General features: G+C 29.0%; 3 protein-coding genes across 3 annotated transcripts; 1 reads left to right on the forward strand and 2 right to left on the reverse strand.

Annotated features, from left to right (window-relative positions):
• Positions 1–3,306: 3,306 nt before the first annotated feature.
• Positions 3,307–4,543, reverse strand: eIF3f1 (eukaryotic translation initiation factor 3 subunit f1). The gene is made up of 3 exons (XM_075299676.1): positions 4,376–4,543; positions 4,160–4,306; positions 3,307–4,073 (listed from the first exon to the last, which is right to left on the reverse strand). The coding sequence occupies exons 1-3, from the start codon at positions 4,485–4,487 to the stop codon at positions 3,493–3,495; spliced, it is 840 nt and encodes a 279-aa protein (XP_075155791.1). The 5' UTR covers positions 4,488–4,543; the 3' UTR covers positions 3,307–3,492.
• Positions 4,544–5,072: 529 nt separating this feature from the next.
• LOC142229427 (uncharacterized) lies at positions 5,073–5,495 on the forward strand. The gene has a single exon (XM_075299989.1). The coding sequence runs from the start codon at positions 5,167–5,169 to the stop codon at positions 5,389–5,391; it is 225 nt and encodes a 74-aa protein (XP_075156104.1). The 5' UTR covers positions 5,073–5,166; the 3' UTR covers positions 5,392–5,495.
• A 507-nt stretch (positions 5,496–6,002) lies between these two features.
• On the reverse strand, positions 6,003–8,075 carry LOC142229426 (uncharacterized). The gene is made up of 2 exons (XM_075299988.1): positions 7,938–8,075; positions 6,003–7,878 (listed from the first exon to the last, which is right to left on the reverse strand). The coding sequence occupies exon 2, from the start codon at positions 7,805–7,807 to the stop codon at positions 6,275–6,277; it is 1,533 nt and encodes a 510-aa protein (XP_075156103.1). The 5' UTR covers positions 7,808–7,878; positions 7,938–8,075; the 3' UTR covers positions 6,003–6,274.
• Between the last annotated feature and the right edge of the window lie 5,661 nt (positions 8,076–13,736).

A 13,736-nucleotide genomic window follows, 5' to 3' on the forward strand; every position in this document is an offset into this window, starting at 1 on the left:
TAAAATTTCGCAAAACTTTTCTATACCAATAAAATTTTGCAAAAATTTTCTATAGAAATAAAATTTTGACAAAATTTTCTGTAGAAATAAAATTTTGACAAAATTTTCTATAGAAATAAAATTTTGACAAAATTTTCTATAGAAATAAAATTTTGACAAAATTTTCTATAGAAATAAAATTTTGACAAAATATTCTATAGAAATAAAATTTTTACAAGATTTTCTATAGAAATAATATTTTGATAAAATTTTCTAGAGAAATAAAATTTTGATAAAATTTTCTATAGAAATAAAATTTTGACAAAATTTTCTATAGAAATAAAATTTTGACAAAATTTTCTATATAAATAAAATTTGCAAAAATTTTGTATAAAAATAAAATTTCTCAAAATTTTTCTATAGAAATAAAATTTTGACAAAATTTTCTATATAAATAAAATTTGCAAAAATTTTGTATAAAAATAAAATTTCTCAAAAGTGTTCTATAGAAATAAAATTTTCCAAAAATTTTGTATAAAAATAAAATTTCGCAAAATTTCTCTATACAAATAAAATTTTGCAAAAATTTTCTATAGAAATAAAATTTCGCAACACTTTTCGATACCAATAAAATTTTGCAAAAATTTTCTATAGAAATAAAATTTTGCAAAAATTTTCTATAGAAATAAAATTTTGCAAAAAAATTCTATAGAAATAAAATTTTGCAAAAAATTTCTACAGAAATAAAATTTTGCAAAAACTTTCTATAGAAATAAAATTTTGATAAAATTTTCTATAGAAATAAAATTTTGACAAAATTTTCTATAGAAATAAAATTTTGACAAAATTTTCTATAGAAATAAAATTTTGACAAAATTTTCTATATAAATAAAATTTGCAAAAATTTTGTATAAAAATAAAATTTCTCAAAATTTTTCTATAGAAATAAAATTTTGACAATATTTTCTATATAAATAAAATTTGCAAAAATTTTGTATAAAAATAAAATTTCTCAAAATTTTTCTATAGAAATAAAATTTTGCAAAAATTTTGTATAAAAATAAAGTTTCGCAAAATTTCTCTATACAAATAAAATTTTGCAAAAATTTTCTATAGAAATAAAATTTCGCAAAACTTTTCTATACCAATAAAATTTTGCAAAAATTTTCTATAGAAATAAACTTTTGCAAAAATTTTCTATAGAAATAAAATTTTGATAAAATTTTCTATAGAAATAAAATTTTGACAAAATTTTCTATAGAAATAAAATTTTGACAAAATTTTCTATAGAAATAAAATATTGACAAAATTTTCCATAGAAATAAAATTTTGACAAAATTTTCTATAGAAATAAAATGTTGACAAAATTTTCTATAGAAATAACATTTTGACAAAATTTTCTATATACATAAAATTTGCAAAAATTTTGTATAAAAATAAAATTTGCAAAATTTTTCTATAGAAATAAAATTTTGCAAAAAAATTCTATATAAATAAAATTTTGCAAAAAATTTCTACAGAAATAAAATTTTGCAAAAACTTTCTATAGAAATAAAATTTTGATAAAATTTTCTATAGAAATAAAATTTTGACAAAATTTTCTATAGAAATAAAATTTTGATACCAATAAAATTTTGCAAAATTTTTCTATAGAAATAAAATTTTGCAAAAATTTTCTATAGAAATAAAATTTTGCAAAAAAATTCTATAGAAATAAAATTTTGCAAAAAATTTCTACAGAAATAAAATTTTGCAAAAACTTTCTATAGAAATAAAATTTTGATAAAATTTTCTATAGAAATAAAATTTTGACAAAATTTTCTATAGAAATAAAATTTTTACAAAATTTTCTATAGAAATAAAATTTTGACAAAATTTTCTATATAAATAAAATTTGCAAAAATTTTGTATAAAAATAAAATTTCTCAAAATTTTTCTATAGAAATAAAATTTTGACAAAATTTTCTATATAAATAAAATTTGCAAAAATTTTGTATAAAAATAAAATTTCTCAAAATTTTTCTATAGAAATAAAATTTTGCAAAAATTTTGTATAAAAATAAAGTTTCGCAAAATTTCTCTATACAAATAAAATTTTGCAAAAATTTTCTATAGAAATAAAATTTCGCAAAACTTTTCTATACCAATAAAATTTTGCAAAAATTTTCTATAGAAATAAACTTTTGCAAAAATTTTCTATAGAAATAAAATTTTGACAAAATTTTCTATAGAAATAAAACTTTGACTTCTATAGAAATAAAATTTTGACAAAATTTTCTATAGAAATAAAATATTGACAAAATTTTCCATAGAAATAAAATTTTGACAAAATTTTCTAAAGAAATAAAATTTTGACAAAATTTTCTATAGAAATCAAATTTTGACAAAATTTTCTATAGAAATCAAATTTTGATAAAATTTTCTATAGAAATAAAATTTTGACAAAATTTTCTATAGAAATAAAATTTTGACAAAATTTTCTATAGAAATAACATTTTGACAAAATTTTCTATATACATAAAATTTGCAAAAATTTTGTATAAAAATAAAATTTGCAAAATTTTTCTATAGAAATAAAAATTTGCAAAAATTTTGTATAAAAATAAAATTTCGCAAAATTTTTCTATACAAATAAAATTTTGCAAAAATTTTCTATAGAAATAAAATTTCGCAAAACTTTTCTATACCAATAAAATTTTGCAAAAATTTTCTATAGAAATAAAATTTTGACAAAATTTTCCATAGAAATAAAATTTTGACAAAATTTTCTATAGAAATAAAATTTTGACAAAATTTTCTATAGAAATAAAATTTTCTCAAAATTTTATTTGTACAGAAATTTTTTGCAAAATTTTACTTCTATAGAAAATTTTGTCAAAATTTTATTTCTACAGAAAATTTTGCAAAAATTTATTTCGAAATAAAATTTTGCAAAAATTTTCTATAGAAATAAAATTTTGCAAAAAATTTCTGTACAAATAAAATTTTGCAAAAATTTTCTATAGAAATAAAATTTTGCAAAAATGTTCTATAGAAATAAAATTTTACAAAAATTTTCTATAGAAATAAAATTTTGACAAAATTTATTAAAATTTCTATTGAACTAAACTTTTGACAAAATAAAATTTGTTTGGTAGTGTTTTGGTAAAAATTGCTCTAAATTTTTGTAGATTATTTTTGGCTCGAGTGGCAACCGTGTTCATGTTCTTGGCAACTCATCTAATTTGCAGTTCTTTGATATGTTTGATATGGCCGTTACTGGTTTTTACGATAAAAAGTTTGACAACTATTTTTCCATGACCTTTGGAGATATTAAAATATTGGCAATTAGGAAGTAGACAAAAGTGCATAAAATTTATTTGTTTTTGCTTTGTAGCTATTATTTCTTACAATACTTTACAAAATGTAAAAATTACACCGATGTCAACTTCAAACTACTCGTAGATTTTGTCACTTGATTTTTTCGTTTCTCCAAACAATAAAACTAATATATAAAATTATATCGTGGTTATCTTAATTTGTTGGCAAATAAGTTAGTTTTTCATTCAATTGTAATTGTGTCTTAATAAGATTGGACAAGGTGATGACCATTAACAAATCACGTACGTTGGCATTAAACATTTGAGTGAATTGTTCATGGTTCATATGAGGCACTGAATGAATGAGATCCAACAATTGACGGCCAACAGCATTGTCTGGAGGTTGTTTGTGAGCAATCACATCTTCAACATATTTAAGGATAAGTTCCAAAAGATTTTGCAATTTGGTTGATGCTTCTGCGATCTGAGCTAAATCCAACATTGGAGATACGGTTTTAGTGCGGTGAGACGAATGACCAATAGTCTTTTGCAGCAATTTCAATCCAACAGTTTCCGGTTCATAACAGGTCATTTCCACGGGAATTGGGGTAAACATACAACCAGTTTTGCCACCTGGAACACCCAATGGAATGCAAACATAAGCACACAAACCCATACGTCCACCCTGCAAGGAGGTATCGACGGTCAAATGAACTGGATTATTACATTCACGAGCATAATATTCATGAATGACGGAGCTATGATTGGTTACTTCGTTGCCAGTAGCCCACCAACCTAAAAGTGAAAAATGAATATGTACGTGTAAAGTAAACGGCACGGTAAATATTCTTACTACCCCTATTGAGGTTATGTTTACTTACCCACAACATTTTCATTTGGATTTACTTTACGGTTCAAATCATACAAATCCAATGCATAACTCAATTCAGCTTCCACCTGATCGTCATGTTCCTTGTGAGGTACACAAAAGCAATTGGTCACCTCGACTACGCCTTTATCAACGGAGCCTACAATCAAATAAAGCAGCGTGTTGATCTCACAGTCATCAATGAAAGGAAAATAAAGCCTATACATACCCAAGAGAGTGCCAATAACACGGTGCGAGTCTGCGTTACGCCTTTCATAAGCATCTACAACCTGGAAGAGCACTACTGGATGCACTTTTACCACTAAATTAAGTCCCGACATTGCGTGGCGTTGCAAAAAATGTTTTCGATGCAAAAAAAGAATTTCTCAAGGAAAGAAGAAGAAGCGACATGAAAACTAATGTGTGATAACGATAACGATATACATTATCGATTACATGGAATCTTACAGGTAAGGCCGTGTAAACAACTCTAGTGAAGTTTCTGCTTTGGCGAAAATTCTTGCCGATAATATAGTTTTGCCATATATTTCTTATGGGAGCACAACGTAAGCAGTCGATAACAACCTCTCAAGGAAATTTCGTTAGGAAATATTGCCAAACATTTCTTTGCGGTAGTATATACAATATGTATATACTATATATTTGCCAATGAAATTCCGTGAGTCGTTATTATCGATTGTTTACATTTTGCTCTCATAAGAAGTACACTGCAAAACTGTGGTACTGGCACGCAAACGAAATTTCCGCTAGAGCTGCATACCGGGCATATAGTTCGTCTGCAAACCAAGAGAAAAGAGCTAAAAGAAGCCTCTTTTTTATTATGATTCTGCCGTCAATGCACAACCTAAAAGAAAGTATACCCTGAAGAAATGTACCCTATGAGTAAATGTTGTCAATTCTTGTGAATGCAGAACTAAATCAGCTGTCCTCAAAAAATTACTTGAAGGTTATAAAACACTTTGTAGTCTGTGCTGTATCTTTCCAAAACTTTATATAAATATGCAAAAGAAACGTATTGGTGGTTCCAGTTTACTGGACAAACTACATAGAGGTGCTGTTTACACCTGTGTGGGCATAACATTATATGGAACCTTCTTATTGGGCATGAGAGGTTGGCGCTATTACACAGTGGTTCGTCCTGAAAGGCAAAAGGCAGAATTAAAAATGTTAGAGGAAGGAGCGTCCACAAACGACAGGGACACAGCAAAAGAACTAAAGTTTTGAATAACATAATTATTTGTTAGATTTTGTTTTTTTTTTTTTTTTAATGGTCGTAATGTTATACTAATAAATAATTAATACTTTATTGAAAAGTTCTATGAATTAGAGCCATGTCGTTTGGGTTAACCGGCGAAGTGTGTTCTTTATTTTTCGAAGAGTATGTACAATTTTATGTAATAACTAAGAACAGATTGAGGCAGAGCTCATTGGTGGAATCGTTTAATTTACTCTATGGAGTAATTTCTTTTTATTTTATTAACTCTATCTTGTAAACAATGAATCCAGGTCTGCTGTTTCTGTCGCCTTCGCGGCCTTGTTCGTGTTTCCAAAGGCCACAGAAAATAAAGGTGATAATTGACCTATACTTAACAGCAATTTCTAATCTTGGATATCACTGACTGATGTGTTTCTTATAGGGATTGTTCTTGGAGTAATTTTGATCTGGCTTCAAATAAATTGAAAGCCTGTTAATGCTTGAAATGACTCCTTCAATGTTATCTTGTTGATGACTAAATGGAAGAACCTACAGATTATAATAAAGAGGTTTGATTAATTTATATACATATAAGTACCTCTATATGTCTAGCATGATCCAGAAAACAAATAAAAAACTATTATTTTGTAATTCCAGCTACATTTTCTGAGAAATCTCATGTTTTTATTTTTGTATTATGAGCTATAATTAAGGGACATAAAATCAAAAACAACTAATAATGAAATGAAAGTGAGATGCCAAGAACACACCACAATTATTTTTAGAGTTCATAACAATATACTAATAAATAAGGATTACTTTAATATAAAGTACTATAAACTAGTGATAATTATTGCGATTAACCAGCATGGTTGGGCCCTTTGCCTGGTGGGAGAACATATACAATTTAGTTTAGGGATTGGTCACCTCAGTTATTATCGGATGTAATAACGTAAGTAGTTCAATTGAAGCTGTGGGTCCAATGTTATATTTACTGAGCCAATTTAGTATTTTTTGATGCAACGTTTCTGTAGCAGCAGTTTGTGGTTCTAATGTATCTTTGGATGTAGTTGATAATGATGGTGAATGGGATATCGTTGGCTTAATATCCTCGGGCTCACTATCCGAATCGGATAAATCAATATACTGATGCTGTCCCATGAATATGGGTTTGATATCTATGTCGTCATTACCATGGACAAAGCTACATTCTTCAGCTTCGGCTAGTTCTTTTTTTATATCAATTTCGGGCTCGTCATTGTCGCCATCAAGTCCTTGATTGCAATAAATAGCTTCTGGAACATGGGCCGTATTCGAAGGACTTGCATCCTCATCTGCATTCGATACATATGATGGTATTTTGCGATGTAAAATTTGATTTTCATTGAAGTCCATATTCATACGTGCTTTCCACTTCTCTAGCCATCCCGTAGAAGCTTTAAAATCAATTTGCATACGGTCTGCAATTTCTTTAGCCTTTCCCTTTACTTGTGATCGGGTTATGGTTTCACCTTGTGCCATTTTATTTAAAACCCATTCGTTTAATTCCACCTCTCCCTCTTTGAATATACCTCCCCGAACTCTTTTCATTTGCAAATTGTGGCCTATTGCAGCAAATTGAAGTATCTTTTTCTCATCTGCGACTATTTGTGACATGGCTGATTGAGATAGTTTATATTCAATTATTAGGTCTTGTCGCCTTTCACCGTGTTTCATGCGTTGCAGTATTTCTAATTTTTGCAGTAGAGTTAGAAACGTTTTTTCTTTACGATATCGACCCGTGCTGGTAAGAACATAAACGGGATCATAACTGTAAGGAACTTTCTTAGCATTTGGCATTGGTGATGAATTTTCAAACATGCTTGTGGCTGTTTGTTGATCTATTTGTGCTGAGCCAGCACCGAGATATAAAGTCGTCGATTGATCAAGATTTTCTGACGTTGGAAGATCTTGAGAACTTTGTTGATTAGTAAAATGCCTTGCTTTCTCCTCTTCTCCATTGCAAGCCATTTTAAATCTTTGATGTTGAGACGTTGCCATTTCACTGATTCTTTGTCGACTCTCTAACAGACCTTTCAAAATATCCTCATTCCCAGAAGATGTTGAAGATTCGTCATTTCGTTTTATTTTTTTCCCAAATTGGACATTTTCTCTTTCCTTCCAACCATAAAGCCATCCTGCTGATGGTTTGAAATCTTGTCCTAAACATCGTGCTATTTCTTCTGCCTTTTCTTTAGCAGCTGCTGCTGTTATATGGATATTATTACTTTTCATTTCTTGTGCCCATTTACTCAAAGATTCTTCGATTTCTTTGTAAATGACCATAGCCGCACGCTTGCGACCAACATTTTTTTCTTCCTTGACCGATTCCACTGGGATTTGTTCATGGGGTGGATTATTATAAAAAGTTGATTGATCACATTTAAGTTGTTCACAGACCTCCATGAGTGAGACACCACAAGCCCCCAGATTCTTTAGTAAAGATTTTGGAAGTATGAAATCGCTTCTTGAATTACCTGTAATTACAACTTGGGAATATAACGTAAAAGTTTAAAAACATTCTGGATATAATTACAAGTTTTGAAGACGTCACATATGGCAAATCTCCAAATTAGTATATTTTTCTTATTTTTCCAAATTTAGAAAAATTCTAATATTCTTTGGTAAACAAATCTTTTCAGCTTCTTCTTCTTCTTAAACAATGACATGCACTGAGAATTGAGAGCTTAACATTGTAGGTGGATGAGTGGATGAGTTCTCTATATGAAAATATTTTTTCTCTATACAGAAGAATATGCTACAACAACACAACAAAATACGTTGAACAATTCCATAAAAAGAGAATTCATATTATTATGTGAAATCATACTGAATTCATATATTTTTCAAATCTGTGTTTGATGAGATAAGTACACACAAAAAATTTTTTTCTGATTCAATCACGAAATTAATTGATCCAATTAATTTTTTAATTGAAATGTCTTCAATCACAGAAATGCTAACATCAATTAAAAAATTAATTGATAGTCAATTATAAAATTAAATGATCCAATTAAAAAATTAATTGATATTATTAATTTGTGTGATTGATTTTTGTTTCAATTAAAAAATTTGTTGAATCAATTAAATTTTTAATTGAATATTTCTTAAAAGTCAATTAAGATTTTAATTGGAAAAATTTTCGTGAAATTTTTTTCTGTGTACTGTATAAATATTTCAGATAGGCGAGTGCTGCCTATAGAAATAAAATTTTGAGAAAATTTTTACAGAAATAAAATTTTGAGAAAATTTTTACAGAAATAAAATTTTGAGAAAATTTTTACAGAAATAAAATTTTGACAAAATTATCCGTGAAAGTAAAAATTTTGACACAATTTTCTGTAGAAGTAAGACTTTTGACAAAATTTCAAATAGATGTTAAATTTAGAAAGAAATAAAATTTTGTCAAAATTTTCTATAAATTCAGTAGCTTTAAAATTCTCAATTTTCGTGTTAGATCGTTATAACATTTAAAATTCGACTCAATTAAAGTGATATTTATACACCCAAACAATTGTCGCTAGTAGGAAAGAACAAAATATATAATAATAAACTTCTAAAATAAAATAATAACACATTTCTTTCGAAGAACAAATTGTTTTTTTCATACTAACCAGAAAAATTCGATCGAAAACTTAAAAATAGGATTTTTTAAATTTAATTTAAATTGAAGCTACAAAGCGGCCAATTCATATAAATTACAATGGACTACTAACTAGAGGTGTGCGCGTGACACGAAATTTTCGTGACACGCGTGATTCACGCGTGAGTCACGTGATTCGTGAATGAAATTTTGACCAAATCACGTGAATGTGCGTGAATGGGACTGAACAAGAATGTGTCGTGCGTGATCGTGCGTGAACATCAAATTCTGTTCGTGAATGTGCGTGAGTAAATTTTTTTCAAAATCACGCTCACGACAAAATTCACGTTCACGAAAAAATTCACATTCACGAACAATTCACGCTCACGACAAAATTCACGCTCACGAAGAAATTCACGTTCACGAAGAAATTCACATTCACGTTCACGAAATAATTCACGTTCACGAAAAATTCACGCTCACGAGAAAATTCACGCTCACGAAGAAACTCACATTCACGAAAAATTCACGCTCACGATGAAATTCACGTTCTTCTTGTGCAAAATGTTAAGCAAAGTGGGGTAAAACTCTGGCTTCTGGGGCCATATAAGTTCATATCGGGCGAAAGCTATATATGGGAGCTATATCTAAATGTGAACCGATTTCAACCAAAGTTGGCACGCATAGTTACAATGCTAATTCTACTCCCTATGCAAAATTTCAACTAAATCGGAGCAAAAAATTGGCCTCTGTGGGAAAATAAGTGTAAATCGGGCGAAAGCTATATATGGGAGCTATATCTAAATCTGAACTGATTTGGCTGATATTTGGCAAGTTTTTCGAGACTCATAAAATATTCGGATGTACGGAATTTGAGGAACATCGGTTGATATACACGCCAATTATGACCAGATCGGTGAAAAATATATATGGCAGCTATATCTAAATCTGAACCGATTTTTTCCAAAATCAATAGGGATCGTCTTTGAGCCGAAACAGGACCCTATACCAAATTTTAGGACAATCGGACGAAAACTGCGAGCTGTACTTTGTACACAAAAATACACCAACAGACAGACAGACGGACAGACAGACGGACATCGCTAAATCGACTCAGAATTTAATTCTAAGACGATCGGTATTCTAAACGATGGGTCTCAGACTTTTCCTTCTTGGTGTTACATACAAATGCACAAACTTATTATACCCTGTACCACAGTAGTGGTGAAGGGTATAATAATGATTGAACATTTTTACATTTTTAAATTGAAAACATACTTCCAAATAACAAATTAATAATTTTCGGAAATAATTGGTTTCATTGGTTCATTAAATTTTGGCTTAGATGTAAAAAAAATAATTCTATATAGTATAATTATAATATATGTAATTATAATATAATAAAAAATAAAATAAGTAAACAATAACACTATAAATCATTGATTGCCTCAATTAAAAATTAATTAAGGTTTTCGGCCAAAATCAATCCAAATTTTAATTGAATTTATATTTTGATTTGATTAAAATGTTAATTGTATCTGTTAATTTTTTAATTGAGTACGTTTTCAACTTCAGATTTTTAATTAGAAATATTTTGGCGAATTTGTGTGGGTAGCTCATTTGTATCACGAGCGAGAGTAAGTTTTTAAGTTCGTACTCATTCGTGAATTACATTTTTTCGTTTGTTTTGTAAGTATAATAGTCGTGAACGTGCGTGAGTTGCATTTTACATCGTAAGCGTGCGTGAATAGTTTTTTTTATGAATCGTGAGTGTGTGGAAGTATGTTTCGTTGTTCGTGAACGTGCGTGAATAGTTTTTTTTCGAATCGTGAGTGTGCGTGAATAAGTTTGTTGTTCGTGAACGTGCGTGAGTTGATATATCCCGTCGTGAGCGTGTAGTCACTATTCTGCAATCGTGAGTGTTTATCTTTGCAGGATTTTGGTTCGTGAACGTGAGTGAGCGTGAATCAATAAAAACCTTCGTGCGTGAATGTTACGAATTCATTCGTGAGCGTGCGTGAGTGTGAGCAATTCCAAAACGGGCGTGCGTGATCGTGCGTGAATGTTACGAATTCATTCGTGAGCGTGCGTGAGTGTGAGCAATTCAAAAACGGGCGTGCGTGATCGTGCGTGAATGTTACGAATTCATTCGTGAGCGTGCGTGAGTGTGAGCAATTCTAAAACAGGCGTGCGTGATCGTGCGTGAATGACATTTTGAATTTGTGGGCGTGCGTGAGCGTGCGTGAAAACTCCCTCACGCGCACACCTCTACTACTAACTAAAATAGATAGGTAGATTTTTGGTAACATTTTCTTCAAATTTTGATAGATTGTTTTTATATTAAAGGAATTTAAAAATCTTTTGTGATAACCGTAGCAACGGTTTTCATAAGCTTAAACATAAACAAATATTGTATTCCGTTAATTAATTATTGATTTTACAATATTAATATATTTTCACCTTAAATCCATGTTCTTTTGCAATGTCCTAACTTTGACTTGCCAAATGTTTGGCTTGACCTCTAAATCGGTCATCCGCGGAAAATATGCACACATCAAATATTTTATCCACATTGAATTTTTGGAACATATACTCCTTTAAATTTAGTGTTTACAAGAACCGGAATCTTTTTTTTTTTTGAATTTCTCATCATCATTCAATATCACCTGGACGTTAGATTCCATTTAGGATGATACTAGCAATCTGAAATATTTGAGAAATAAAAATCAATTTGAGAAATTATTGATAATTGTCTGTATTTATTACAAATGTCTATAAAACGGTGTGTATATGTAGCTACATATAAAATATATAATAACAAAATTTTGTTACCGAATTTATTTGTTAGAACAATCAATCACGCTCACGCACAATCACGCTCACGCACACTCACGAAAAATACTGTGACTCACGAATAATTTTATGAGTAATTTACCTGAGGGACTTGTCTGCAATCATGAGCACGATTAAATCGAGAGCGTTATTAAACTCTTAACATCCTAGGTGTCACCATAGACCTTATAATCTATGTATTATAAGGTCTATGGGTGTCACTAAAATTGCAAATGAATTTAACTTTTAAGCGTTTTATGTTGGAGAGCGGGATTATTTTTGTGAGCGTAATTCGTTACTCACGCACACTCACGAAGATATTGTTTTCGTGACTCACGCACGACATTTTGGTTTGTTAATCACGCTCACGCAACGCACACTCACGCCGTTGACATGAGCGTGAGTCACGAAAATTTTCGTGAGTGCACACCTCTAGTACGTGCACACCTCTAGTACGTAGCTCTTACAATAATTGCTGTCACATGCCGATAATACAGTTTAGCCACGTATTTCTTATGGTAGCAAAATGTAAAAAAATGTCATTAAAGGTTCGTGTCGACCTTAAAACCCGAAGCAAAACGTAAACAATCGATAATGGTATTATCCTTAGCATATAAGGCTCTCTCTCTCTCTTCATTGAACATTAAACCTGCTACCCGTGAGATATGCATTGATTATATTTCTACCGAAAATTCCGTGGAGCGTTGTTATGGTTTGTCTACATTTTGCTCTCAGTATGTAGCTCTCATGAAAATTCCTATTGTATGAAAATTAATATTAAAGCAATTTTGCCATAAATTTCTTATGGGAGCAAAGGCGAACGATCGATAATAACGTCTAACACCTCATTCACATTACACTTCCGAAGACAGCTTTAACTAGATTTCAACTGTCATTTGTCTCATAAAAAAGGGATTTCAAATCGACTTTTAGTAGATTTTGAGCCAAAAATTGGTATGTATCGCAAAAGCAAAAATTAAACAACCGATAATAATGGAATTTTCATTAGTAAATATAGATGTACAAGGCTGGTCTTATAATTCACAAAAAAACATTTCTGATTCAATCACGAAATCCAAATAATTTTTTAATTGAAACTGCATTAATCACGAAAATGATAGCATCAATCTCAGAATTAATTAGAAATAGAAAATATTTCTGTTTAAAAAAATTAATTAAAAATTAATCAATTAAATATTTATTTAATTAAAAATTTAATCGATTTTGATCGCAACCCCTAATTACGTTTTTAATAGAGACAATAAATTATTTATTTATAATTATTATTTCACTTAAAAGTGAGTATTAAGTTCGAGTTGAGCCGCTAAAATCGTCATTTTTCACGGTTACTTTTTTTAATAATTCATATAATCGAAAATAAACATTTTTGCATTGCATTAGATCATTTCCCATCAAGTTATAATAAAATTGGCAACAAAAAGATATAATTTTATTTTGTTTTGCAGATTTAGTTTTGATTTTAGCGCCTAAACTCGAACTTAAGGTGGGTATTAAGTTCGAGTTTAGCCGCTAAAATCGTTATTTTTCACGATTACTTTTCTTTAATAATCCATTTTAAGGAATACAAACTTTGTGAAAAGTTGCTTTGGGATATTGCCCATCAAGTTATAATGAAATCTGCAACAAATATGTATAATTTTATAACTTTTTTTACTGATTTAATTTTCACTTTAGTGAAAATTAGCGGCTAAACTTGAACTTAATACTCACCTTTAGTGCCAATCATTAGATGAAATAATTTTCTTGTGATTTAATAATAATTAATGTAACATATTATTTTGTATTTTTCTATTATTATTTGGGTCGAAATTTATTGAATATTATATATATAGAATTTTCAACCTAAATTTTCAAATATTTTTTATTTAAATTAAAAATTTTCAATATACAAATATAAGA

This window comes from Haematobia irritans, chromosome 3 (assembly GCF_050003625.1).
Source record: "Haematobia irritans isolate KBUSLIRL chromosome 3, ASM5000362v1, whole genome shotgun sequence".
Classification (NCBI taxonomy): domain Eukaryota; kingdom Metazoa; phylum Arthropoda; class Insecta; order Diptera; family Muscidae; genus Haematobia; species Haematobia irritans.

Coding starts and splice junctions, on each gene's coding strand:
- eIF3f1 (XM_075299676.1), bottom strand. CDS start 4,487: ATGTCGGGACTTAATTTAGTGGTAAAAGTGCATCCAGTAGTGCTCTTC. Junction 4,307..4,375: donor TGTTATTGGCACTCTCTTGG/GTATGTATAGGC, acceptor ATTTGATTGTAG/GCTCCGTTGATAAAGGCGTA. Junction 4,074..4,159: donor TCCAAATGAAAATGTTGTGG/GTAAGTAAACAT, acceptor TTTCACTTTTAG/GTTGGTGGGCTACTGGCAAC.
- LOC142229427 (XM_075299989.1), top strand. CDS start 5,167: ATGCAAAAGAAACGTATTGGTGGTTCCAGTTTACTGGACAAACTACAT.
- LOC142229426 (XM_075299988.1), bottom strand. CDS start 7,807: ATGGAGGTCTGTGAACAACTTAAATGTGATCAATCAACTTTTTATAAT.